General features: G+C 33.3%; 2 protein-coding genes across 2 annotated transcripts; one reads left to right on the top strand and one right to left on the bottom strand.

Moving 5' to 3' along the window:
- Positions 1-357: 357 nt before the first annotated feature.
- On the top strand, positions 358-8,126 carry LOC106717027 (zinc finger protein 271). The gene is made up of 14 exons (XM_045686155.1): positions 358-396; positions 792-882; positions 1,423-1,524; positions 1,598-1,743; positions 2,239-2,368; positions 3,084-3,187; positions 3,470-3,565; positions 3,922-4,047; positions 4,323-4,549; positions 5,208-5,306; positions 5,952-6,106; positions 6,204-6,287; positions 6,805-6,983; positions 7,707-8,126. The coding sequence occupies exons 1-14, from the start codon at positions 358-360 to the stop codon at positions 7,818-7,820; spliced, it is 1,692 nt and encodes a 563-aa protein (XP_045542111.1). The 3' UTR covers positions 7,821-8,126.
- Positions 8,127-9,804: 1,678 nt separating this feature from the next.
- Positions 9,805-26,206, bottom strand: LOC106717140 (facilitated trehalose transporter Tret1). Its single transcript, XM_045686180.1, is given in 14 exon segments — positions 9,805-9,921; positions 10,206-10,326; positions 10,474-10,619; positions 11,097-11,195; positions 11,874-11,948; positions 12,345-12,554; positions 13,532-13,704; positions 14,046-14,127; positions 14,485-14,568; positions 14,691-14,846; positions 16,903-17,105; positions 18,923-19,027; positions 22,246-22,375; positions 26,079-26,206. Coding segments are annotated over 13 exon segments (1,668 nt in total). The 5' UTR covers positions 22,373-22,375; positions 26,079-26,206; the 3' UTR covers positions 9,805-9,834.
- Positions 26,207-26,451: the final 245 nt, after the last annotated feature.

Here is a 26,451-nt window from a genome sequence, read left to right as displayed (position 1 = left end):
CACATATTGGTTTTAGTTGGAGAGATATGAGGGATTTCCTGATAAAATATGTCAATACTGTAAGGATACTATTACGAAAGCATATAAATTTAGAAGAAAGACATGGGAAGCAGACTGTTATCTGAATGATTTATTAAAAAAAGAAGAACCAAAGATTAAGTGCGAAGAAAAGGTATGTAGAACTATGCCTTTATCTGTTTTTTATGTATTTGAGTGTTTCTATAGAAATTGTCTGCCCTTACACTAGTACCAACATATATTATAGTTTGTTTTGTCAATTGATACGGTTGACAACCTTTAAAGGTGGGTATAGACTAGATCATTTACTTGTAACAAAATAATTAGCCGCTCTATTATATGTTGTTGTGTATCACCCTTTCACGAACCTGGAAACTGGTACTTTGGAAACTATACTTTTACCTGTATCATATCATTCGTTAAAACGTTACATTACATAGAAATGCTTGAGAAAATGCTCTAGTGTATATTCACCTTAATAAATAAACTGTCAAAGCAGGAATTCTATGGTTAGCCCTCGTATTCTCAGCTTTTACAAGTCCCCGCAAATATAATTCCATGTTGATTCCTTTTAGTTTTCATTTGTTTCTGGTGTATTTTTTACAGTTATAATTATTATTACTGCCAGTTGCTTGCTTTCTTTAATTTGTTTACCATTTCAGAAGCTTTTGTACAGAAATATATTGAATTTTAGCAAAGGGAAAGGCGGTAACTGGTAAAAGATTCTGCATTACAAATTAAGCCATATTTTATAATGATTTTCCTCTTTTTAGGATAATGTTATTGTGAAGATAGAATTATCAGATTCAGATGATGACTTCAGTAATAGATTTGACGATACTAGCAGTGTTAATATTAAAACAGGTAAGATCATTTTTGTGCCTTGTATGTGTGTTTTTATATTTTTTGATTTTTGTAATTTTTTTTTGTCTTAATTTGGATAATAAGCACATTTTTTTTTTTTTACATATATCCGACCACATATATGTAACTTAGGTTTTTGTGAAACTTGTACACAATTTGTTATCTCTGTATGTTAAATGAGTATAAAAAGGGATGATAATATGTACCAATACAACAAACATAACCTATACGACAAGCAATAATAAACTGAAAATTGATGTGGCAAGTTTGTTGAACATCACACATGTCAGATTTAATTTTTTTTTTTTTACACTTACTAGCTGTCATCCGCGACTCCGTCCGCGCGGGATTGTAAACTAACTTTATTAGTAGCCTATGTGTTTTTCCAAACTATGTTCTATATATATGCCAAATTTTAGCGAAATCCTTTCAGCCATTTTGGAGATAACTGCAAACAAACATCCATCCATCTATTCATCCATCCAGCTATTCATTTAAACATTGTCATTTATATTGGTAAGATGTATATTTATTTTTCAGAAGATTTTGGTAGTGTGAATAATATAGAACCAATAGAGAGTTACAACGTTGAAATTACATCTGACAATTTACAGGAACCAGAAAATGATGGTTCCCATACAGGTAATAAGATAATCAAATTGTTTCTATAGATATTGTGTACAAACTCAAAGTAACAATGTAATTAACGTTACAGTGAAGAAAGACACATGCCAGGCATTTTGTCCGCTGTGTCGTGTGAGCTATAATGATGTAGAGGGTCTAACAAAACATATGTGGGAGAGGCACACTGAGATCATGGGCCCCAAGAAGAGAGGCAGACCAAAGAAGATTAGTACAGAAGTAAGTAGACATCCTTTTTCAACGGTTATCGATGAATTATGCTTTTGTTTGTTAAATTAATTTGTATATATGTAATTAGTTTAGTAAATACATTGAAATTAATATTTTATTTAAAAAAAAATATCATTAATATTATTATACTAGCTTTTGCCCGTAACTTCGTCTTCACAGAATAAAAAAAGTGTATCAATGTTTCTGGTCAGTATGTTCTATATCTGGGCAAAATTTCAATATGATGTGTTGAACCGTTGTTGAGTTATGTATGTATGCGAATTAAACTTACATATCCCATGGGAGCTGTGCACATTTCTGGGATCTTTGGTAGCCTATTTGTTCTTCCAGACTGTGCTCTATATTTATACCCAAATCTCAACGGAACCCATGCAGCCGTTCTGGAGATACTGTGTAACAAATATCCATCCGTCTAAACATTCATATGTAATATGAGTAAGATTAATAAAGTAGTTTTAAAGTAAAATTATTAATAATTTGTAGTTTATATTGAAGAATTTATTGGATAGAGGACTTTTGAAGCCCAAACAGGATAAGAGATTGAGCTGTTCCTTTTGCATGAAGAATTTTGTAACGGAAGAAGAATTGATAGAACATATTTCTGATCACAAAGGTAATTATTTTATGTTTATAGGTTACTGAGTCCCTTAGTGTACATTGTGAGATGGAAACCTAAGTGAAGAAATTATCTGTGAAATAATTGAGTGTGGATTTTTAACACCTTTATATATATATCAAATAATTATACATGAACCAATTATGACTAGGAATTTAAGAAAGGATGGGAAGTGGCAATAGATTTGATGGACGGGACGCATAGAAAGGGGAAATATTTTCTTTCTGCGCGTCCCCTCCTCTGTTGATTAAATGTAGGCAATGCATCTGCAATTGCTGGTGTCTATGAGCAGTGGTTACTTCGCTATTTCGGCGAATCAGGTGGCTACTTACTTGTTTGCCACCTTATATTAAAAATGAGTGATACTTGTTGGAGGAGAGAATCTTTCTTTCTTTCTTGAAACGGGCTTGATAGAAAAAAAAAATTAAAGTTGATACTTTATGGTTACTCATAAACAACAATATTTATTGGGTGCACAAATTGGCTTCGACCGGTGAAATACCACGACCACACAGAAGACAAGCGTCAAGTGGAAGCAATTCCTCCTAGAGTCTGATGAGTGTTGTACTGGAGGCCTAATTTTAGTCCTATTTTCCTTCTCACCCGTTTCCTATTAAGAAAGGATGGGAACGAGAAGTGGATTTGGCGGAAGAGGGGACGCATAGGAAGGGGAAATATCTTCTTTTTATTAGTTTCTAATATATGATTTCAGATAAAGTTTACTCATGTGCTGTTTGCAAGAAAAATTTTATGATAAAGAAATATTTTGATGTTCATCTGTGTGTTGAAGATAAATTGCAAGAGGCTGGTCAATTGGTATGTATATTAAATTATATATATATATAATATAAGATGTTCTGTCTGATTGTATAGTATCTAAAAATTAAATATTGGTTTGTTTTGGTTTGGTTTAGGAGGGGGCGATAAAGGGCCCAAAAAATGGGGGGACATTGAAATTAATTAAAGTAATGAAATTGTGGTTTTTAAGTTTTAGGGCTGAATACAAATTAAGGGGCTCTGAAATATAATTGATTTTCAAAGGGGGGCGATGAAAGAAATAAGTTTTGACAATCACTGGTTTAAATTCAACTTTTCCAGAGTGAGTCAAATTCTAGTCAACCTTCGAGAGCAGAACAAGATGAATTCCTTATTGAAACAAATATTCAACAGTTGCAGCTCTCAAATAATGTAAAGGTAATATCTTAATAATATTATAAATGCGAATGTTTAGATGGATGTTTGTTTTAAGGTATCTCCGGAACGGCTCAATGGATCTTAATGAAATTTGGTACAGATGTATAATATAGTCTGAAAGAATACATATGTTATTTATTAAGTTTTTTTTTTTAATTTTGAACAAATGGAGTGACGGATCAAAGATAGTATATTTATATTCACATAATTGATCACCTATATTATAAAAAAAATTGTTACGAAATATGACTTTTATCTCTGTATTGTAGAATATGAGATTTGACAGTGTTTTTTTTTGTAGAAATGTTTCGTCAGTGAAAACTCAAAGGGATGTTTTAATTAGGTTGATATTTCAGAGTGCGTGTATTGAATGGCGTCCGTGTACTTCATGCAGCTTGCTTCTGTCTACACCAGCTGAGTTGTCCGAGCACATTGATTCACGACATCCCAATATGTCACTTAAATGTCCTCAATGTAATAAGGTATAACATATATTATGTAATTTTGCTTCGAACTTAGACTATAGAGGACTGGATCAGACAATGATCTGTTTTAGTACTAAAAATAAAATTCTTCCAATTTTATAAATGCGTATTAACTGATTTTTTAATTTTCTCTTACATGATCTCAATCATTTACTAACTTTAAAAAAAATTGATTTAAATTTTTGTTTTTTTATTTAAATTAATATTTAAAAAACGTTTTTTTTTTCTTTTCAACATTGAATAGCATGTTTATTATTATGAACATTTCCTAGGTATTCGAGAATCTGAACACTGCTCGTGCTCACCGCGTACGTTGCGCGGACGTGGAGCGTACTTACGCGTGCGCGTCCTGTCCTCAACGTTTCACACGCGAGGTGTTTCTCAATAAGCACATATTGGGCTGTCATGTAGGACAGGAGGCTTCAGTACAGTTTTTAGCAACACCAAATGATCCCAACAAACGTTATCAATGTGATACATGCAAACAATACTTCCTTAAGTATGTATATTTCTTTATATAGTGAAACCTTTATAAGCGAAAAACTTCTATGAGCGAGAAATTCGGATACTATAGTAATCTCTGAAAGCGAGATAAATATCAGGATTCCTTAAACTCTCGTTTAACTGCAATACTTTTATCGTTGAAATAGATAGAAAAAAACACTCTAACTAAATTTCTCGCTCTTAGAGGTCATCAGTGAGAACTAACAATGGTGTTTCGTTTATAGAGGTTTTTCTCATGTTTAAAATTTAAAAATATATCTTTTTCAATGAAACCCATATAAAATAGCACGAGAGCCAACGATCAAAATTTTTAACTTATCGTTTTACGATAAAAACTGTATAAAATCGATAGATTTGGTAATTCTGATTGTAAAAATACTAATTTCAGAAATTTTCTGCGTCACGTCTGACCTGATTTTGAAGATGTCAAAAATTTTACATGTGATGCGTAAAATGTCTGAAAACATTTTTTTTTCGTTATAAAATGATGAAACTTATGTACATTTTTATTATCAGATATATTATGATAAAACTGTTTGCCTATTTTTTAACATAGCAAAAATGCATGATTCATCTACACTAACGGTATTATACAGTTTTGGTCGTTTGTTCTCGTGTTAAAATGTTTATTTTTTTTTTTTTTTTTATTACAGAAAAGGTTCTCTCACAAAACACATGAGACATCACACTGCGAGTAAACATTACCAGTGTGAGATTTGTAATAAACGTTTTCACAGAAATGACAACCTAAAGTAAGTGTTAAAACTACTTTTTATATATTTTATAATATTACTAGCTTTTACACGCGACTCCGTCCGCGCGGAATAAAAAAAATGCACACAAGATAAAAAAGTTCCTATGTCCTTTTCCTGGTTCTAAGCTACCTGCCCACCAATTTTCAGTCAAATCGATTCAGCCGTTCTTGAGTTATAGTGTAACTAACACGACTTTCTTTTATATATCTAGGTTTAATGGAAACAATAAATTATAACATGTCTAATCATGGGTTTCTGAGACCGAAATCCCCATTGTATATTGTTATCTCTATTTTGTCAAAGATATTGACAGGGATATGTTTTAAAATTAACACTTGGCATGCGGGCAAAGTATTTTTACGTTTTTTGCAGTCTGTCACTAGAGCGAGGGTCACTTAAAGTACTTATTTAGTAGATTTGTGGTGGATATCCTATAAAAACGCCTGTTGCACGCGTAATATGTCCGCATGCCAAGTGTTAAAACAAAAATGATTGAAAATATGGCAAAAATAGCCAGCTCATATGATACAGGGATCTTTCTGAGCTGGTTTTCAATAGGCTCCATTGCTTTCACACTATTTGAATTTATGTGGTAGGGTAATATTTATTTTATTTATAAGTTTTAATTATGGGGTGTGTTAGATCTCATATGAGGGTGCATGGTATCGGTGGTCGGAGTTCAACGACTTCGCTCTGTCTGTATTGTGGGCGCAGCTTCTCCTGTTCCTCAAATTTCATAGTCCATATGCGTCGACATACAGGAGAGAAACCTTACAAATGTGACTTCTGCGGTAAAGGTACATATCAAATAAAATTTTATGTTATTCATGATTTTAAAAGATAATTGAGTTTTTTTTTGTGTGGAAATTAATATTAAATCTTTGTAATTTGCAGGTTTCCCTCGTTCATCAGATCTCCAGTGTCACAGGAGGTCGCATACTGGAGAAAAACCATACGTATGTCAAATTTGCGACAAAGGTATGTATGACAGTAGTAATTTAACTTATTTCTAGATGTAGGTTTTTTAAATTAAAAGGTCTACCTGATTTCACTAAAATAACGAGTCGCGGTGACGCCTTTAGCTTTATTATAAGTTAAAAGGTTTCAATTTTACTAATATTATAAATGTTAATGTTTGGATGGATAGATGTTTGAAGGTATCTCCGTAATTGGTTCAAAAGATCTTGATGAAATTTGTCACAGATGTAGAACATGATCTGCAAGAATACATAGTGTACTTGACAAGTTTTTTTTTTCAATTCCTTGCGATCGGTGTTGCGGGCGACAGCTAGTATAACATAATCTTTACTAATATTATAAATGCATATGAAAGGTGAAGGTTAATTTTCTAAATTGTTTAGTAATAATTTTAATAGAAAAGAATAACTTACGACACTCAGTTGCTTGCAGTGGCAACATGGACTAGTTTCGATAGAAGTTAGGAATTTCCTCCCCCTCCCCCCACAAAACTGTCATAAAATCTTTTTTGTGTCAGCATTTTCGCGCAGTAACAAATTGACGCGTCACATGCGCGTACACACCGGTGCGAGGCCGTACAAGTGTACGTACTGTGAGAAGGCGTTCTCACAAAGTAACGATCTCAATCTTCACGTGCGCAGACATACCGGCGACAAGCCATATGTATGTGAAGTATGCGGCGACAGGTTCATACAGGTATGTTGATAAATTAATAAAGTCCCCTTCCATCTTAATACAGTATAAAATACTATAATATTATAAATGCGAATGTTTGGATGGATGTATGGATGGATGTTTGAAAGTATATCAAAAACGGCTCAACAGATCTGGATGAAATTTAGCACAGATGTAAAATATAATCTGAAAGAACATAGACTACTTATTATTTATTTTTTTAATTCAGCGCGGACAAAGTCGCCGGCGACAGTTAGTAATTACATAAATTGAAACACACAAACTTTCCAAAATAAAAAACATTGTCAGTCAGTGACATGTGTTAATATAATTTGTCATTAACATTGAATTCGATCATACTAGCATATGTATGTATCTATTAAAATGGGTAGGAAATAAATGTCCTCGACTGTACCGTAAAAAACATTCGTTTATCTTACGAAGAAAATCTTAAGAAGCACATCTCTAAACAGTATTAGATGTATGGATATATTTTACCATGTCTAGAACTCTGTACATATCTGGATGAAATGTAGAACGTTGATTAAAGTCAGACGTAGCGTATAAGTTAACGCAGTTTTTTTCTTTAATTCCACGCGGACATAGTCGCGGGAAACAGCTTGTAAGTTATAGTATAGCAACTGTTAAAAAAATTGAACAAATTCATTTAAAAGTCCATTAAAATTATTTTTATTTCTGTGACCTTTTTTTTAATATACAAGTGTGTTTAATTAAATATTTCAGGGCACAGCATTACAGAGTCACAGACGGACTCACGGTCACTATTCCCAGCAAGGTCCCAACCTACCTCTACCTGCACTAGCCACTCAACAGATTAGTGGACCTGCCTTCAGGTAGCATACGATATCTACGAGCCTACTGTGGGGGAACCGCAGTGCCCCCGAGGCGACAATCACACGGCCAATCGATTTTTGAAATCTCTATAAAATGTTTTTTCAATTATAAATGTATTAAATTGTGTCTCCTTTTACGTCAATTTCATACGAATTCAATAGTAGTTTCCTGTCTCTAGATGTGTATTTACAATTGCAGTATCAGTCTGTCCTCGTGTGAAAGTTTATCTTACGGAATAACTTCAGTGTCGTCATCTAGTTGATATATTCCTTTCAAATCAAATAATAGACAGTTTAAATGTTTGTGTAATTTAAATTTACGGTATTGATTCAATCTCAAATATTCATAAGATTTAATGTCATTTAAAAGATTAATACATAATTTAATGTTAATAAATGTATTTCAAATTGTAAATGTATTTCAAATTGTAAATGTATTTCAAATTGTAAATGTATTAGGAATTGTCAAAAGAATAAATGTGCTAATATTATTAGATTTGTTTTATTTATTATTTAAATTGATGTAGGTTTCCACTGTTGATACAACTATAAAAATACATGTCTGATTTTGTCAATGATAACTAGTGATAAAACAGTGAAAATCTACGTTTATATGTTTTTATATTATATTAAAAACTATGAAGTGACGATGAAAAAAGATGGTTTCCTTAACTATAGTTAACGTTTATATTAATTTTAAAATTAACTTATCATGTAAATGAAAATAATAATTGTATATTTTAAATTTTTTAAACACAGCCATAGTGTGCATTGGTTCATATAAAATGTTCCATAGACATACGACCATAAAATATAGAGTCTCATACATAAAATATATTACTGTAGAATGGGATGAAAAATTACATTTTGTGACAGCACTAAATATACCACAGATTATGAAAAAAATACTTTATTTCATATACAAAGTACTCTATGGATTGTAGATATAGTAACAACTTTAAAGTTAGTGATTTTTTTAAGGATAGTTCATAGATTATTTATAAAAAAAATTGCTATTATTTCACCTGTGAATGAATTCCGTCTTTGAAACTCTTATTTAAATTCCGGCACTGTCAATAAGGAATACATTTTTTTTAATAAATCGCGAGAATGACGTTTACAAACTTTGACAGATGGTGAATTTGACGTTTTTTGTACCCATTCCACAGCACTAATATTAAAATATATTGTCTCTGTTTTATCAAAGGATGAAATAATAAATATACATAGATACAAGTTTATGTGCAGTAGACTTTTATGTTTACACTAACTTAAATATTATGATTTAAACCAGGGATCCCAAAAACTATTTTGGATAAGTGACCCCCTTTTCCAAAATGAATCGTTTCCACAGACCCCCCAAGGCCAAATTATGTACTTTTAAGATCAATTATTATTATTATTTTCTTAGGTCAATAGAAGAAGACACAGTGAGAATTAGCAATGCTTTAAGTTCAATATCGACCCCTTTGGGGGTCCCTGATTTAAAATAATCTTATCATATTTACAATCTTAGTTAATTGCCGATTTTGTTTTATGAAATTTAAAATATTATTATTTGCTTTTAATTAACATTTTTGTAAGTACATCCACCTAAGATTGCATCAACTTATTTTATACCCTGTTACCATAATAGCCTCCGTGCTTTACTTCTATTTTGAGAAACTAGATGGCGCTAAAAGCCCAATAAAGTGTGGAATTTAAAAAAAAATTTCAATACCTTTATTTTAATCATCATTCGGGTTAACATAAGAAATATTGTATTTCTCTTGACACACAACTTAAATGAATAACTATTTAAAAAAGTCGAAAAATATTTATTTCTATTTCATGCCACTAGATGGCGTTTTAACTAATTGAATATTTTTATTAAATTTGCATTTATTAAAGTTTTCAATAAAAACATGTAATGTAAAAAAAATAACCTTAGAAACTTATTATATAATGATCTATATAATTTATAATGAATTTATATTAAATATGCAGTACTTTGGACAAATGGTTTATTATAGAAATGTTTAAAGGCTCGTTGTGTCGGGCTCGTATGATTGATTTTGGATACCTCCGATATCATTCATTTTTGACTCAGGAATAGTTTTTCTTCTCTGAAAATATTAAAAATAAGTTTTATAATTAACATTTAAATTCATTTAAATTAGAAAACAAAATTTTGAAACAGTTAAAAGATAATGTGAATTTTCGAGGATTTTTTCATAAGTTATAATTACTAATAGTTAGTTTTAAGACCGAAATCCGTATATAAAATATATCTTCATCCCACTCATTATCTTTTACAAAAGAGAGATAAAAATACGTTTTATATACAGTCTCAGAAACCAACGATTAATTAGAAATCGTTTAGGTAAATATATATACATAAATACGGTACCTTTGAACGATAAACTTTGTTATCAAGCTTCTTAATGCCTGCGAAGTGATTTTCAATGTCAATCAAATTTTTCCCTTCTGTTTCAGGCAATATTAGAGCAAATACTATGCATCCAGTTAAACTGTAAATATAGTATTATATAAATAATTAAATACTGATCAAAGTAGAATTTGCTGACAGAATTACCACAAAAAAACGATTATGTATTAATATTAAAATGAAATAATATGACAGTAAATTTGTATTTAATGAAAAAATAATTATTTACCAAATGAGTCCATAAAATCCGTAAGTACCCCATATTGAGAGTTTATCGACCATGTTGATGTATGCTTTGTTGGTGATAAAACCGAAGATATAACCCATAGCGCTGGCCAGACCTGATGCTCCTGACCTTGTCTGTGCGCTGAACACCTGGAAAATACATCAAATGTTACATACCATATTATAATAGAAATACATGTAAGTTGACGTCTATAATTATAATTTTTTTATGTTGATATTTACAATCTAATATATATTATAATTAGCTGTCGCCTGAGGCTCCATCTGTCTACGCCATATTTAAAAAGTGGCCACAGAGCAGCGACAGCGCACTGTCATCGCTGCTCTCGCGCCGACGGCCGACCGGCCGGCGGCCGTCGGCGCCATCTTTTACTTCACTTCAATTTCAACGTCCAACCTTACAAGAAGCAAACGATCAAGTAAGATCTTCCAATGATTCTTAACGAACCTGCACCGACACTATCCGCGCGGAATTTAAAAAAATACTTGATAAGTAGCCTATAAGTTTTTCTACATTATTTCATCTGTGCCAAATTTCATCAAGATCCGTTGAACCGTTCCGGAGGTACCTAAGATTAAGACTTTCTGAGTACTCTCAAATCTCACCTCTCCAATAAGTATCCAAGGCAACAGTCGTATACCGGTGTGGGTGATGAAAGCCAACATCATCAGAAGTGTTGTTGGCATCCAGGAGTGACCGATGTTCTGTTACAATATAAAAAAACTGCGTGTTCACATTGCCGAAACATTAACATGATGCATATTACCAATAAAATTCGGCGAATTATTATCTCATACTAGCTTTTACCCGCGACTCCGTCCGCGCGGAATAAAAAATAGAAAACGGGGTAAAAATTACCCTATGTCCGTTTCCTGGTTCTAAGCTACCTGCCCACCAATTTTCAGTCAAATCGATTCAGCAGTTCTTGAGTTATAAATAGTGTAACTAACACGACTTTCTTTCATATATATAGATAATTGCGGGTTTAGACCGCAGTGACACCATATATTTTCATCCTTATCATTATTTTAGAAGAAAACAGAGACAGCAGTATACTATACAAATGTGACTTCATGTGATAAAAGAAAAATTGAGAAGTTAAATGTTAGCGTTGTATGGGCATGTTATAAGGAAGGAAGAATCTCATGTGGCAAAGAGAACGTTAAGTATGAGTGTGGAGGTACACCGGTAGAGGTAGGTCTAAGAAGAGATGGATAAATTGCGTGAAAGGTGATATCATGAAGGGGGTGACAATAGAGATGACGGCAGACAAATTCAAAGAAGGTTCAAAGATTGAAATAATTCTAGTGATTGCGGAACGGAATTTATATTCCGGTTTTCGTGGTTCAGTGTTTTAGGGCCTTGAGAATTTTTTGTATTACCGTGGTTTCAGTAAGAGAGCTGTTCATCTTGATATATACGCCATTACTGCTTACTGATACATGCGGCCGCGAATACTGGGAATTAAAATAAATATAAATTATTAGGGCTCATAAAAAACTTGGTTGAAACATTTTTAAATATAAACCTTGATATAGATAAGTCGAATAATTTAAGTACAGTACTAATTACCTAACTTTACATTTCATAGCTTACTAAATAAGGCCTTGGAAGCATTAATCGTTTAATTCGTTCGCTGTTAAAGAAGCTTCGTAAACTAATACGTTTTATATAATAATGTGCGGGTCAATAACCTCGATCAGTTAAAAATCAATATTAAAATAAATATTTAATTAATAAAATGTATAATTAATATCCGAACATTGCATAACTTGTTGGTTTAAGAGAATGGAAGGATTACGTACCTAATAGAAATCTCTTATCTTATGCCTACCTTACCCTTATTGTCTTACCATTTTAATGTAAACATCGTAAGCTGCGAGCAAGAGACAGCATAAGCCAGCCCCAGCAGTGGATACCAGCGTAAGTGTTCGCTTGCCTGCAATCCGCACCAACAGTACGCAGCACGCGGCGCCCGCTATCTGCACCGCGCCCAGTATCAGCGTTGCCCGATACTTGTCTAATGGCGCGTCTAACGCCTGGAATATTGATACTGCGTACGTCTGCAATGACGTAAAGTGTATTTATTTAAAAGGAAATTAGCTAAGACCCTTTGTACACAAAGCAACGTGAATCTTCGAAACCCGGCGATTTTTGTCGTTAAAGGTATATACACTAGAGTATTTTCTCAAGCAAAAAAAAATGTGAGCCGTCATGGGACGCCCCTGGCAGATGTGAAACATCGTGTGTGTACAAGTAATATGCATAAAATATAATATATAAATATGTATACCTCAGTATAGCGTGGCGACCAGTCGCCACGGCAAGCGTCGCCACGCCAACAATTCGATTTACAAGTGAGCCTATAGATGTTTCACATCAAAAATGTAACGTTTTAACGAATGATATGATACAGGTAAAAACATAGTTTCCAAAGCACGTCTGGTTCGTGAAAGGGTGATACACAACAACAACAACATATCATAAACCGGCTAGTTGTTTTATTACAAGTAAATGCTCTATTTTATACCCACCTTAAGAGATTTGCACAATACAATGTCGTAAAGCATCACCTGTTGCTCGCAACATGTTTGTCAATCGCTACGATTTTCAAGATGGCGGATCAAATCCATACAGCTGATATATAGTCGTTATGCCCACGAGGGACATCGTGTCGACGATTTAACGTCACGTGTACGGAGCACGCAAAACGTGATATTTGCGTCACAAGTATACAGTATTATTTTCGAAGATTTAATTTGTCTTGTGTAAGAACAGTCTAATTTGTGATGAAAAATTAATCTGATGACATCTTCAACTTATAAATGTGTCAATCATTTACGCTACAAATCAAGAAATAACGAACACATTAGTCTCTACTCCAGGGACCCCCAAAGGGGTCGATATCGACCCCCTGGATTCGATATTGAATTTAAAACATTGCTAATTTTCACTCTGTTTTCTTCTATTGACCTAAGTCAGAATGAAAAATTATAATAATAATTGAAAAAGAGTTTGTAAGTAAAAAAAAAATTGTCACCTGCAAAGTAGTCATGCCGCTAAAGTGGCCCACGAAGAAGCTGTAGCTGACGAGGCAGAATGGTACGTAAAATTTGCGCTCGCGGTAATTCGACAAATTTGCGGTCCATTTATACTTGTGCGACACCATTTCCTCTGCAATATTAACAAATAAAATTCTATTTCAACTTCTACCTATATCACACTGTTAAAGAAAAGTGCATTAAAACATTCAATATAGATATCTATCTAATATATAAAATTCTCGTGTCACAGTTTTCGTCACCGTACTCCTCCGAAACGGCTTGACCGATTCTCATGAAATTTTGTGAGCATATTCAGTAGGTCTGAGAATCGGCCAACATCTATTTTTCATTTTTTTTAACTGCGCGCGGACGGAGTCGCGGGCGACAGCTAGTAGTTCTATAAACTTTTAAGTGAAACTAAATTACATTTGCTCACGCTTTAAGCTCTAGGTACACTACTAGCTAGACTTTTCTTAAGTGGGTGTTATTTAAGTTAGAGAGAACACTGACCTATCCAGAACAGAGCTTGAATGTCTCTCAACTCCGTATCAACTTCATCCTCTGTCGTCCAACCGCGAAGCCATTGCAAACTCTGAAATTATTTATAGTGTTACTACTGCCTACTACAATTACATTCGTATATATATCCCTCACTAACAGCCGCACACACAGTCTTTAAGTAATCCTGGTTGTGTGTGAAAGTTACGAATTAATTTAGTAATCATTTATCAAGTATGAGGTTCTGTTACATATAGTCAAAAATAATCAAATTCCTACTTATCTTGTGTTGCTACGTCATTTGGCTTTTTGTTTGTTTAATAGTTCGTTTGTTAAATGTCAAGGACGTTAGCAAGGTTCTTAAAGTTGTTTTATATTGCATTAAATACAATATACCTATTATTATATTTTTCAATTCGTTAAAAGCAAAAAATATATTGTTAATTCTTACCTTCCTAGCTTCATCGTCTCGGTTTCTTGATATCAGCCAATGCGGTGATTCCGGGATAAAGAATAGTGCAATGACTGCTATTATCTGAAAGATAAAATATCCAACTTAAAACTGGATAAAGAAGGAAGTGAAATATTTAATTAGAGATCGGTCTGGAGTAGGAAAAACCTGATGCGAGAGGACAGAGAGATAAGTCTGTAACTTACTGTAAAACTAATGTTTACAAGTGCTACCGTACGCCAGTTCATCAATGTACCGAACAGGAATTGAGTGAACACTCCGAGGATGACACACATCGAACTGGTGGCAGACAACGAGCCGCGCAAGTGCGGCTGCGTGATCTCCGCAACGTAAGTCAGCACCTGCGAAATATAATTGCCTAATGTATCCCATAGTATGTTAATTTTGTTTTAAGGATTATTTAAATAGATTGTCAGCTATTGGAACGAAGTTCCTTATCGCGCGTTGTGAAAGGGGGCTAGACGGAAAAAATTCTTACGAAAAGTTGTCACGACACTTTTTGCTATAGACGAATGAGCGCTACTTCACCATGGCAACGACGTGACAATATATAACGAAAATTCATAGAAATAAAATGTACTTCTTGTGAAGACTTAAGTTTTTTATTCATAGAATAAACATTAGTTCCTTCACTAATTAATTAAGGAACTTCGTTCCACCCGGGTGTCCCTTGACACCTCTCAAGTTTTTTTTTATATTCTGATTACTTCGACTGCCTAGGGCGGTGAACAAAAGGGGTCGCCACAGGTCTGCGAATTACACGCATATCACATAACCCTGTTGACTCCCCCCTCAGTCATAGTAAAAAAGGGGCGCTCTAGAAAGTTCGTCCAGGGCTCTAGCATCGTTAAAACAGTTACTGTTTTAAAACATAACATTTTCTTTGTTTTGTTCAAAGATAATTAATGAGATGGCAATATGTTTTTAAACAAGTATTCTAACAATGGAAACACAGTAAAATCGATTGATTGATCGATGAGACAATTGCAAAATACATCGGCAAGCTAACAAATAACGTGTGGTATTGTGTCAACGATTCTGCGAAGTTTTAGTGTTGTCACGACGGACAGAATTTTGCAATCATTTACTTGTAATTAATATGAATGTATGTACCAATACGATTCCGATGATCAAAGTGTAATTTATTGAATCAAATTTATAGATTTAATGTGTATAAAACTCATTAAAATCTTTTCAAAATATTTGGTTTTACGTAGTAAATTTTTTAACGTAGTAATTCCTTAGCGCCCAAACTCAACACTCGGGACTGAGACAAGTTCTGTTAAGTTATTATGGACAACGCTTGTGAGAGATGAGCAATCTGAGAGTACAGGATGATTTTAGTAGGAGCGCCTGAGTTCAGGAAATATCGATAGAGATCAGCGATGTATGAAGGTCGATGTCTATTAACTTGAAGCGTTCGCGGAAACGACTATTAATTATTTATTAATGGATATACACTATTAAATGAGATTTGAAAGCGATGTTTAAATTAAGGCGATAAGAAGGAAATTTAAAGAATCAGGTGCTTAGGATTATAAAAATTAATAGAATTCCAACAAAACACACATATTAACTGCCACAGTTAGACTCGAACGGTTATGCGGTAACTCTTGTCAATATAGAAATATTAATATTTATAAATGAAGCCTTCATATCTTTATATTTTATTTTATAAACCGTACATTTAAACACCTTTATAAATGCATATTATATTCTCTCTCAATATCTTAAAAAAACACACACAATAATTTCGACCCTATCAGTGAAAAAGGTTATATTTATATGTTTTAGAGATGAAAGAAGAGATATAACCAATCATCGGATTTGTCGATATATTTTTGTGCAATTTCTTCGGCAAATCCATGGATACTTGAAAGTGATCCTTAAGAAATATCCAAAAATCGACAAACTTTGACAAAGTAATACCATCGATTAGATAATATTATAAAACATATTCGTTGTCTATGAAATACTTGTAAAATGACATGCATTTTTGTCGATGTTATCAATGCATATTGTTATCAAATACTAGCTTTTACCCGCAACTCCGTCCGCGCGGAATAAAAAATAGAAAACGGGGTAAAAATTATCCTATGTCCGTTTCCTGGTTCTAAGCTGAGTTATAAATAGTGTAACTAACACGACTTTCTTTTATATATATAGATTTGAACAATTCAATAGGTTTAAAAATATAATCTAGTCAGTGGTATACAGTTTAATCTATTTGTCAATGTACTATAATAATACTAGCTGTTCTAGTATCCCTCGGGAAGTCTATATCCCTTTCTATACTCGTAACAAATATATATGCAATATTTTATTATGATCGACTGAGGAACTAAGGTGTGAAAGTGAAACATAAGTCATAACTCCTATATCATAATATAGTCTTACTGGCGCTTCAAGCAATCCTCCAGCGAGACCGGTTAGAAAGAGAGCGGCGTAGAGGTAAACAGGGGTCTTTGAGTAGTAGAAGAGTAGCCAGGCGATGATGAAGGGCAGATTGACCGCCTGCATAGCTCGGCGTCGACCAAGAGGTGACGTCACCACTCCCGACAGAGCGCATCCCAGCGGCACAACAATCAGGTTTATTGAGCCTGCATTGGAAACAGAATCTTTAGGTAGAACTACGACGATCCATGTTTGCGACAGGATGTACAGTCGAGGACGTTTATTTCATACCCTCTTTGAAGAAATGTCATACGATTTTTATGAGGCAATTAAGTCGATAACTCTGTCGATTTCCAGATCCAGGAAAGCACGATGTGAATAAGTTCTTTACCAAAAATAATTATAACCTTACTAATATTATAAAGGCGCATGTTTAGATGGATGGATGGATGTTTGTTACAAGGTATCTCCAAAACAACTTAACCGATCTTGATGAAATTTGGCATAGATTTACAGCATAGTCTGGAAAAGCACATAGGCTACTAATTAGATTTTCCGCACGAACGGAGTCGCGGCCGTCAGCTAGTTAATTATATATTAGCGATACAAAATATTTAGTTTACAAAAGGCACTTGTATACAAGAGCAAAGCTATAAATTATGAAACAATATGTGTAACTGCTAATTAGCAATTGCAAGTAACAACTATTACGGATACGTTATCAGTGCAATGTAATCTTTGATGCATAGAGTCTAAGGCACTTCGTACACAAAGCAACGTAAATCTTCGAAAACCTGCGATCTTAGTTGCTACTTACGTTATACAATATCATAGAGGTTCGTATACAGTGCGCGTCGCCGACATTTATCTGTCATCGCCAACGACACTCGGGTACCCTATCTGTCAAGATCGTCGTGAGAAACATCGCTGCAATATTCAAGATGGTGGCGGTGCCATTATATACAGTTAACATGTAGTCACTAGTCACTATGACTGACCAAATAGACAATTCGCGTCGACGATTCATCGTTGTGTTTACGGATGCGCTCAACGCGATTCTCGCGACGCAACCATCCGATATTAGTTTAGACTTACTTTGCCTTGTGTACGAAGGACCTAACTATTCTTCAAACCGTTCGTTAGATAAACTTAATAATTTAAACATTGATTCATTTTTAAGAATTTAAACATTTAATTAAGTCAAAATACGCGGTAGTACGAAGTTGTACAAACTATATTACGATTAATTAAGTCTATGATGATTATAAATAAAGACTTATAAATACAGTATAAATAAATTAAATAAATAAATAAAAATAACAAGTTATAATGTAGGTTATAAATCACCAATGCTACAAGGTATTAATATCTAATGTTATAAAGCGACTAAGAAAAGTTTAAAATTATTCTACATAAGTTATTTATATTGTACTAGCTGTCAACCGCGTGTTATTCCAGACTATGGTCTATATCTGTAACAAATTTCATCGAGATCCATGCAGCCGTTCTGGAGATACCTTCTAACATCCATCCATAAGATTAGAAAACATTTATTATAGGAGAAATTTATCATTTGATATATAGACACACGTAGACTGTGTCGAGAGAACTGGTTTTCTTTATTTAAATGTTGAATTATTCTTTTTTTGTATTTATCTTATTTATATGTAAAAAAGTAGGCCTTGATCTGAGTGTAAACAAGTTAATCTGGTTCATTGAAGTAACGAATTTTCGTCACAGTTAAAAAACATGGAGAAGGTATTTTCGCCCGACTGATAATTGTTATTTTTCTGAGGGGATGCACATATGTACGTTATATTGCGACCGTCTGTAGCTTGACTTTACTGAATTTGAAGTATGTCAATTGATGCTTAATTCACGGAGTGTACTAGTTATAAAAATTCGATGACATATTAGAGGCGGGTTAACTATTAAGAAGCTTGTACATACAGTCGAGGCCGTTAATTTCCTACCCATCGGTGAATTGTCTTTTATATCTTATCTATGCATAGATTAGACTTACCTATCCAAGACACTTCAGTATTATTGAGATGCAATATCTCTCCATCCTGGGGTTGGCTGACAGCTGGTATTAGGATGGTGGGGAAACCCAGGGTCATTCCGTAACCTGCGACAAAACACTTTACGTGAAATTTGACTGCCGTGACACTTGTCGCAAACATGTTGCTATCTCCATCTTTTCCGAATAGAACGAGAGGGATAGCCACAGTTTGAATATGCAACAAAACATTTAATGCCAAAGACCGGTTTTGTTCTATCGCTTTACAACTTTCACTGATATCAATACCTACTATTGAGTTTTCACTGTAGTAACACTTGTATAACAACATCTCTATACCCATATCTTGCGATAACTGTGACGTCTGACGTGACACTGTCTATTTTTTGTAAAGATTTTGAGTTATGATAAATTGTCAGACATCCACCATTAGGTGATGTAACAGACGTCTTAAATTATCAGACGTACAAAAAGTCTAGATAAAGTAGACGAGGAAAGATCAACAACTTATTGGATTACCTATTATTGATAAGTTTAAGTTGAAACCGGATAAAACCAGTTCGGAGACAATATAAGAATATTCGATTTAAATTGACCTACGTAAAGTGCCACATATCTAGTGTACCAAGCTCTTTAGTATGCAAAAGAAAACTAATGTTCAAATGGACCTCTGGTATATTGCTATAGGTTCACGGGATACGCCTTCCAATAGTCAGACATATTCGCTTTGCATTTGTCTTACATTTCTAATTCATATGAGAGGGAAGGTTGTTTGGATCAAAAAAATTATACTATACTAAAACTGACACATTAAGGATCAAGCCTAGTTAAATGGCAGTAGACATTAATCAATTTCATACGAATCAGCCCATAACATATGATATGGCGTTAGAGCGTATATCGACGCTGGAAAGCATAAACGCTGTAACCCTTGAAATCGCGAATATGTTTTTCACACGTTAATAATTTCAACCATTATCAAACAATAATGATTTTATTATAGGTTAGCACAAACTACACAACATTGCTAAATACCGCATGCTTGTAGGCGTATCAGCTCACGAGTTATCATTTTTTGGCTCTCCTGTAAAGTTCATACTTTCGGGGTTACCGCGTTTACGCTTTCCAGCGTCGATATGTTATGAGCATATTCGTATGAAAATGTTACTAAAATATATGAAGTATATAAGTATAGTGTTATGTGTAATGATAAATCATCATCATCAGCTCACTATACGTCCCTAACGAGGGGCTCGGAGCCTACCCCAAATTAGGGGTGACTAGGCCATAGTCAACCACGCTGGCCAAGTGCGGGTTGACTTCACACATATCATTGAATTTCTTCTCAGATATGTGCAGCATCACGATGTTTTCCTTCACCGTAAGAACGTCGGATAAATGTACATATGTAAATCGAAAATCGAAAAACACATTGGTACATAGCGAGATTCGAACCCAGGTCCTGCAGATTGCGAGTCAAGCGCCCCTGTGCCACCGACGCTCTTTTTAATTTATATGATAAATACATTGCTTTAAATAAACAAAGAGTCTATTATATTATGATATATATAAAATGTTTTGATTATTGAATGAAAATATGATTTATTTTTTTATTTTCATTCTTTGTATAATTTTTATATGTAATTATTAATAAAAAAATTGTTGTGACATTCTTTTAGAAATGACATCATAATATAACGAGTAATACGCGAGTGAAGCAAAAATTTTGTATAATTTTTTTTTTCATAAATTGCGCAAACAGATGAACGCAATATTTGACACAGTTACATTTAATACGGATAAGTACATAAAAGCTTTTATAATCAAAAATCTTTTTCCTTACTAATATTATAAATGCGAATGTTTAGATGGATGTTTGTTAGAAGGTATCTCCAGAACGATTCAACGGATCTAGATGAAATTTGACGTATATGTAAAACGTAGTCTGGAAGAACACATATGCTACTGATTAATATTTTTTTACTAGGCGGACGGAGTCGCGTGCGACAGCTAGTAAAAAATAATTTGATAATAAATTTAAATTTTATAATTTGAACAGTACTTCGTAAAATTGTAAACAACGTCAACGTCAATTTATAATACTTTTCGCACACGAGCTGTTTGTTTTTAATGAAAACTGAACCCAATATTAGCTTAACGATCCCAGCAAAAAACAATGCTTAACCAAAAATAAGCTAAACGCGACAAAAAACTTCAGACCAGATTTCGGTGTAATCGCAACAGCAAAATTAAATTTAGGGCTAATATGTGTAAAATATGAAAACATTATTAGTTATATTAGAACTGGGATGTTTATATTGTAAAATGAAATGCTACATTACACGAGGGTGGAACAGTAAGTCTGAACTGTATACAGTACACTACACTTAGTGGCAAACCAGTACTCTATACTTCTCTGACTCTTTGTGCCGCCCTCGTGTATAATTCTTAAGCGCAAAGCCGGCAAAATCACATAGTGCATACGATGAAAATTTCATCATCACGAATTTTTTACAAACGAATCTTCTTTAAACGGAACGATGAATGACAAAGCATAAATTAATTTTAAAAACCTACCTTGATTTTGTAATTGTCAATCTGCTTGTTTGTGTTTTTTTTTTACTTTTATAAAATATTAATAAAAATAATAGAGTTCAATGGAGATCAAAAATTAAATGTCATAAATGGTACAGTGAGGTTTGTCTGCGGTACCCAAAAAGAGATACTTTATATTGCGTAAAAAAAAAAGAAAATAAATTTGTAAATGGAATAACGTCAATGAACTTCACTGTACCTACTCTTTACTTCATAGTCAGTATCAGTATCAATGGTACGAATTAAATATATAGATTAGTTAGTTAGTTTAGTAGTAGGGGTTCAGTTTTCCGCAACTCCACGACAAGCGCGTATTTTGCGTGAAGGCAGGCTGTAGGTTACTCCAGCCAGCCCAGCTCGCCAATTAAATATATAATAATTTTAAGAAAACAATCGCATATTCTTAGTTAACCTGAAATAAGAACAAATATCGTCATCCCGCTCATTCTCCTTGACAGTACAGAGATAACAATATATTCAAATCGCCTAGCTTTTGTAGTAATATATTCCTATATAAATTTGGTGTAAAGTTAAGTAGTCAATTTTTGTTTTTATGCACTGACTTATAGAAAAGTATAAAGCACAGCTTTTACGAGTATAATTATATTTGATTTCTAAGGTACAATTATTATGTGAGCACCGTCTTGTCCGACATTCTGAGTTGCCGTACAATTTGTATATCCGTGCTGAATCCGTCTCCAGAGTGGAAACGCGTATTAATGTAGACTCACCCAATATGAGTAGATTCTTGACGCTGACAGCTATGATCTGAGGTAGAGCGGTCTTGAAATCCTTCCTGTAGTTATAGTAACGGTCCCCTGGCTCCGTCTCGCAGAGCTCCTTGTCGAGAGGCCTCATTTTCTTTAAAAAAATATAAATTCTCTTTTGAACAAAATATACTATGAAAAGCTATCAGTTTTGACTAAACACTTGTTTGAAAACATATTGTCGTATTGTATTCTGTAAAATAAGACAAGACTGTATTAATTCAAGTGTTACAATAGTGCAATTTTACGGCTGAACATCATACAAAGACCGTTCTAAATTTTGATTTCCTTGCCTTTTCGGTATTTAAAAGTTATGAATAGACCTTCTTACCAATTAATAAATATGAATATTTAGATGTATGGAAGAATGGATGGATGGATGTTTGTTACAACGTATCTTCAGAACGGTTCAACGGATCTCAATGAAATTTTTGAACATATGTAAAACATAGAAAAAACACATAGGCTCCTAATTAAGTTAATTTTTTTTTCCGCGCGGATGAAGCCGCGGGCGACAACTAGTAGTATATATTCCTGGAATACTGTGCACTTTGTAATTACATATATGTAAATAATTATAGTTATAACAATATGAAAAAAACAATGATCAATGCCAAAGCACTTCACTAGCCGCAGTATAAAATACACATAGTTTCCCACGTTAGTCTACATTTATTACATGTCACATGGTGTCCATTGACATCATAAATCTCAGATCATTATAAAACAGAAATTAAAATCGAATTAAACACAATAATTCCTATCAGCTGCATTCGTATGGAATTTTCTTAATACAGTTTCATTATTAATTTATCTTTACTATTTCCCTATTTCCCTTCCCGCCTGAAGCAGTCGACAACGACAGATTGAGGCAGTCGTCGCGTCGTGCTGCTGGCAGAATTTTTTGCAATGATAAACTGCCGCTGTCGAATGTTTGAAGATGTCCGTGTATGTTTGCCTTTAAAGCTAAAAGATCGTTGGGGGAATCATGAATTCAACTAGAAAGAAGTGTCCCCATGATAAATATTGTACAAGGGGCATATTAATGTTGTTGAAATCAAAGAAATAAGATATAATACTTTCTTATGTTAAACTGTCACACGTCTTACTGTGATAAGAAATTGTTGCTATCATCTCAGTGAATATTCCACACGTGCTCATGCAGATAAAGTTTAAGTCTTTGTAAATACCTTGGCGGCACTTTACTAAGCACGAGTCGCTACGTAGAACACAATTTTAGAGAGACGTAGCGGGATATGGGGGAAGGGCACAGCGCAGACCGCCGATGACCTTGAACCGCCATTATTTAGATACCAGATACTTTAGATATTTATATATATAGAAGACTAATATGCTCGTAATTTGAACACATAATTTTGTTGAACACCTCGGTGTTCCTGCTGCTCGTTTGCTCTCTTATCTTATAAAAAAAATATATAAAAAAAACGTTAGCTTTGTTTGATTTTTATATAAATTTAAGAAGGTTGTAAAAAGTGCTCTACATTTTTATCTATGCCTTTAAATAATATGGCCCTGAGACCATTTCAATGCAGTTTATTCGTTACATATTATCATTATTATCAGCATTAACTGTACGACAATTATTATTGTGAATGTCGAATTATTTTAAATTCAGTCTGAGAAACTGAGAGCAACTAACACACAAAAAATTTTCAATTGACGAATAATGCAAACCAGAATTTTTTTGACAGGCTGAACTTCGACATTATACATATTGTTAGTTTATAATATGTAAAGTGAGATTATAAAATGACAATACCTGATCACCAGGACAAACAGTGATATATTTAGCTTATGTTTATTTGTTATAACCACAACATAGTATAACAGTTTTTCGATATAGAATCAACTTTGATCATCAGCCATAAATAGATACATAGAAGAGGTATAACTGTCGGTACCGTTATAAGGGCAAGGATAACATGAGCAACTTGTGCACAACCTGCACTCAATAAACATAACTTAATATTTATCATTTAAATATTTAGTTTCATATTTCAAACATTCGTAATTTTCCATTGATACATTTACTAGCCAGCGATTCGTGCGGAATTAAAAAAAAAATCTAGTAATAAAAATAGCCTATGTCATAGGGACTGTGTAGTTTCCTAACAATGAAAGAATTTTTCAAATCTGTTCAGTAGTTTCGGAGCTTTTTAAATGCAAAAAAACAATCAAATCTTTATTCTCTCTTCATTCAACAGAACATTTAAAGTCAAATTAATTAGTAGTTCAATTAAAAAGATTTATTAAAAAAAGTATTTTATTTTTTAGGGCATAAGCCTTTTTGGCGACTTAAAAATCACTCAACCAAACTTTCATCATATCTGTCTAGTATTTTAGGAATCTAAAGACAACAAGCATTTATTGATTTTAATTTGTATAGAAAAGAATATAATCTAATACGAGTATATAAAATTCTCGTGTCACAGTTTTCGTTCCCGTACTCCTCCGAAACGGCTTGACCGATTCTCATGTAATTTTGTGAGCATATTCAGTAGGTCTGAGAATCGGCCAACATCTATTTTTCATTTTTTTTTAACTGCGCGCGGACTGAGTCGCTGGCGACAGCTAGTACATACATAAAAAATTAAAAGTACATGAATATCTTCGACCATGGCACTTCAATCGCGCGGCAAAGAGTATCGTTTCATTTCGTCATCACTATGCTGCTATAAATGACCATGTTTTGCAATCCATACCTTTCGCTTATGAACTGCATACAAAATGGATGTAAACAAAAACTAAAGCATGCAAAACTAAAAATACATATATATATCTTATAAGGAACCTGGGAAACTCTTCACCTTCATTAACACAATCCACTGAATTTATAGACTACTTTATATATTATGATGTTACTGTGCTTGGCTTGACGAATTTTAATTAATATCGACAGTTTTTAAAAGGGCCAAAAAACGTAACGATAAATTGTTTCTTTGCAACTATTTCGTCTGATGACAGAATGACCAATTCCATGAAATATCTGCAACTACACATATTACAATGTAATTTCGTGAACTATCTCCGTGATTTAATGCAACTGGGAGGTTGGGAAGGTCAAACATGATACGATTGGACACATCTTTAATACCTACATCGTATTGTGAATTTTCACTTCCAAAACACTTGTATCAAAATATATTGTTATCTCTTTTATACTCTTTGAGAAAGTAGAGACATGTGGAAACTCGTTTAGTATTTTAGTATTCATTTATGGACTTGTCTCAACAAATTATTAACCTACGTGTTTAATGGCTGTAAAATTATACAATTGATAAGTTAAAAAAATATATAATTTCATAAAATTGTACTTTAATTATTATTAAAAAGCTATTGTCAAAACGTTACCTTAGCTAGTATGTATAAGTATACGATCTTTTCGTAAATTGTTCAATTCGTAGATATTATTGTTTATAAATTACATTAAAATTTTATTGCATTTTTCATAGAACGTTAAAAAAATACAAACAATAGATATCAAGTTAATAACATCATTTATTTTTTCTTTCAATTTCAAAATATTTTAATTAATTTTGAGAGTAATTATCACATAAATTTCCTAATTATTTTAACATGTTTAAAAATTTTATATCGTTACATAAATTAGCAACATACATATGCAATGGTACGAAATTATCGGTTTATAAACACAGGTTTTAAAACGAAACTTTACCGTATCAAAATCATGAAATGTTAAACATTAATTAATAATTCTTTGACTCACTTGATATTTATTTTACGGTCATATAACATGTAAACATAAGAACACTCACCGTATCTTCACTGATCAATTTGCGCGTGAAAGTTTCTGTATTGGATTAGGTATGTAACGTACATTAGCGCTATCACCTCACGACTGACAAACACAACCTGTTTAGTGACAGCTACCAACAGCGACAACCAAATGCCAGCTGTGAGCTGAGACAGATTCGCGGTTTCACAAGCAAGTAGTGTTGCCAACTCGAATTTTTCTCTTTATACGTAAATATTTTAATCCATTCACAATTTTAATAATAAGCAAAGTTTAAAAAATTTAATATGGGAAAGATACGCTATCTAGCAACTATAGGCAAACTCAATATGCAGATTAAGACTAGTCTCTCGACATTCCGTATTGTCGCTGCAGTCGCAAATGTCGATCGAGTT

Source organism: Papilio machaon, chromosome Z, assembly GCF_912999745.1.
Source record: "Papilio machaon chromosome Z, ilPapMach1.1, whole genome shotgun sequence".
NCBI lineage: Eukaryota > Metazoa > Arthropoda > Insecta > Lepidoptera > Papilionidae > Papilio > Papilio machaon.
This window is presented reverse-complemented; position numbering and strand designations above follow the sequence as displayed.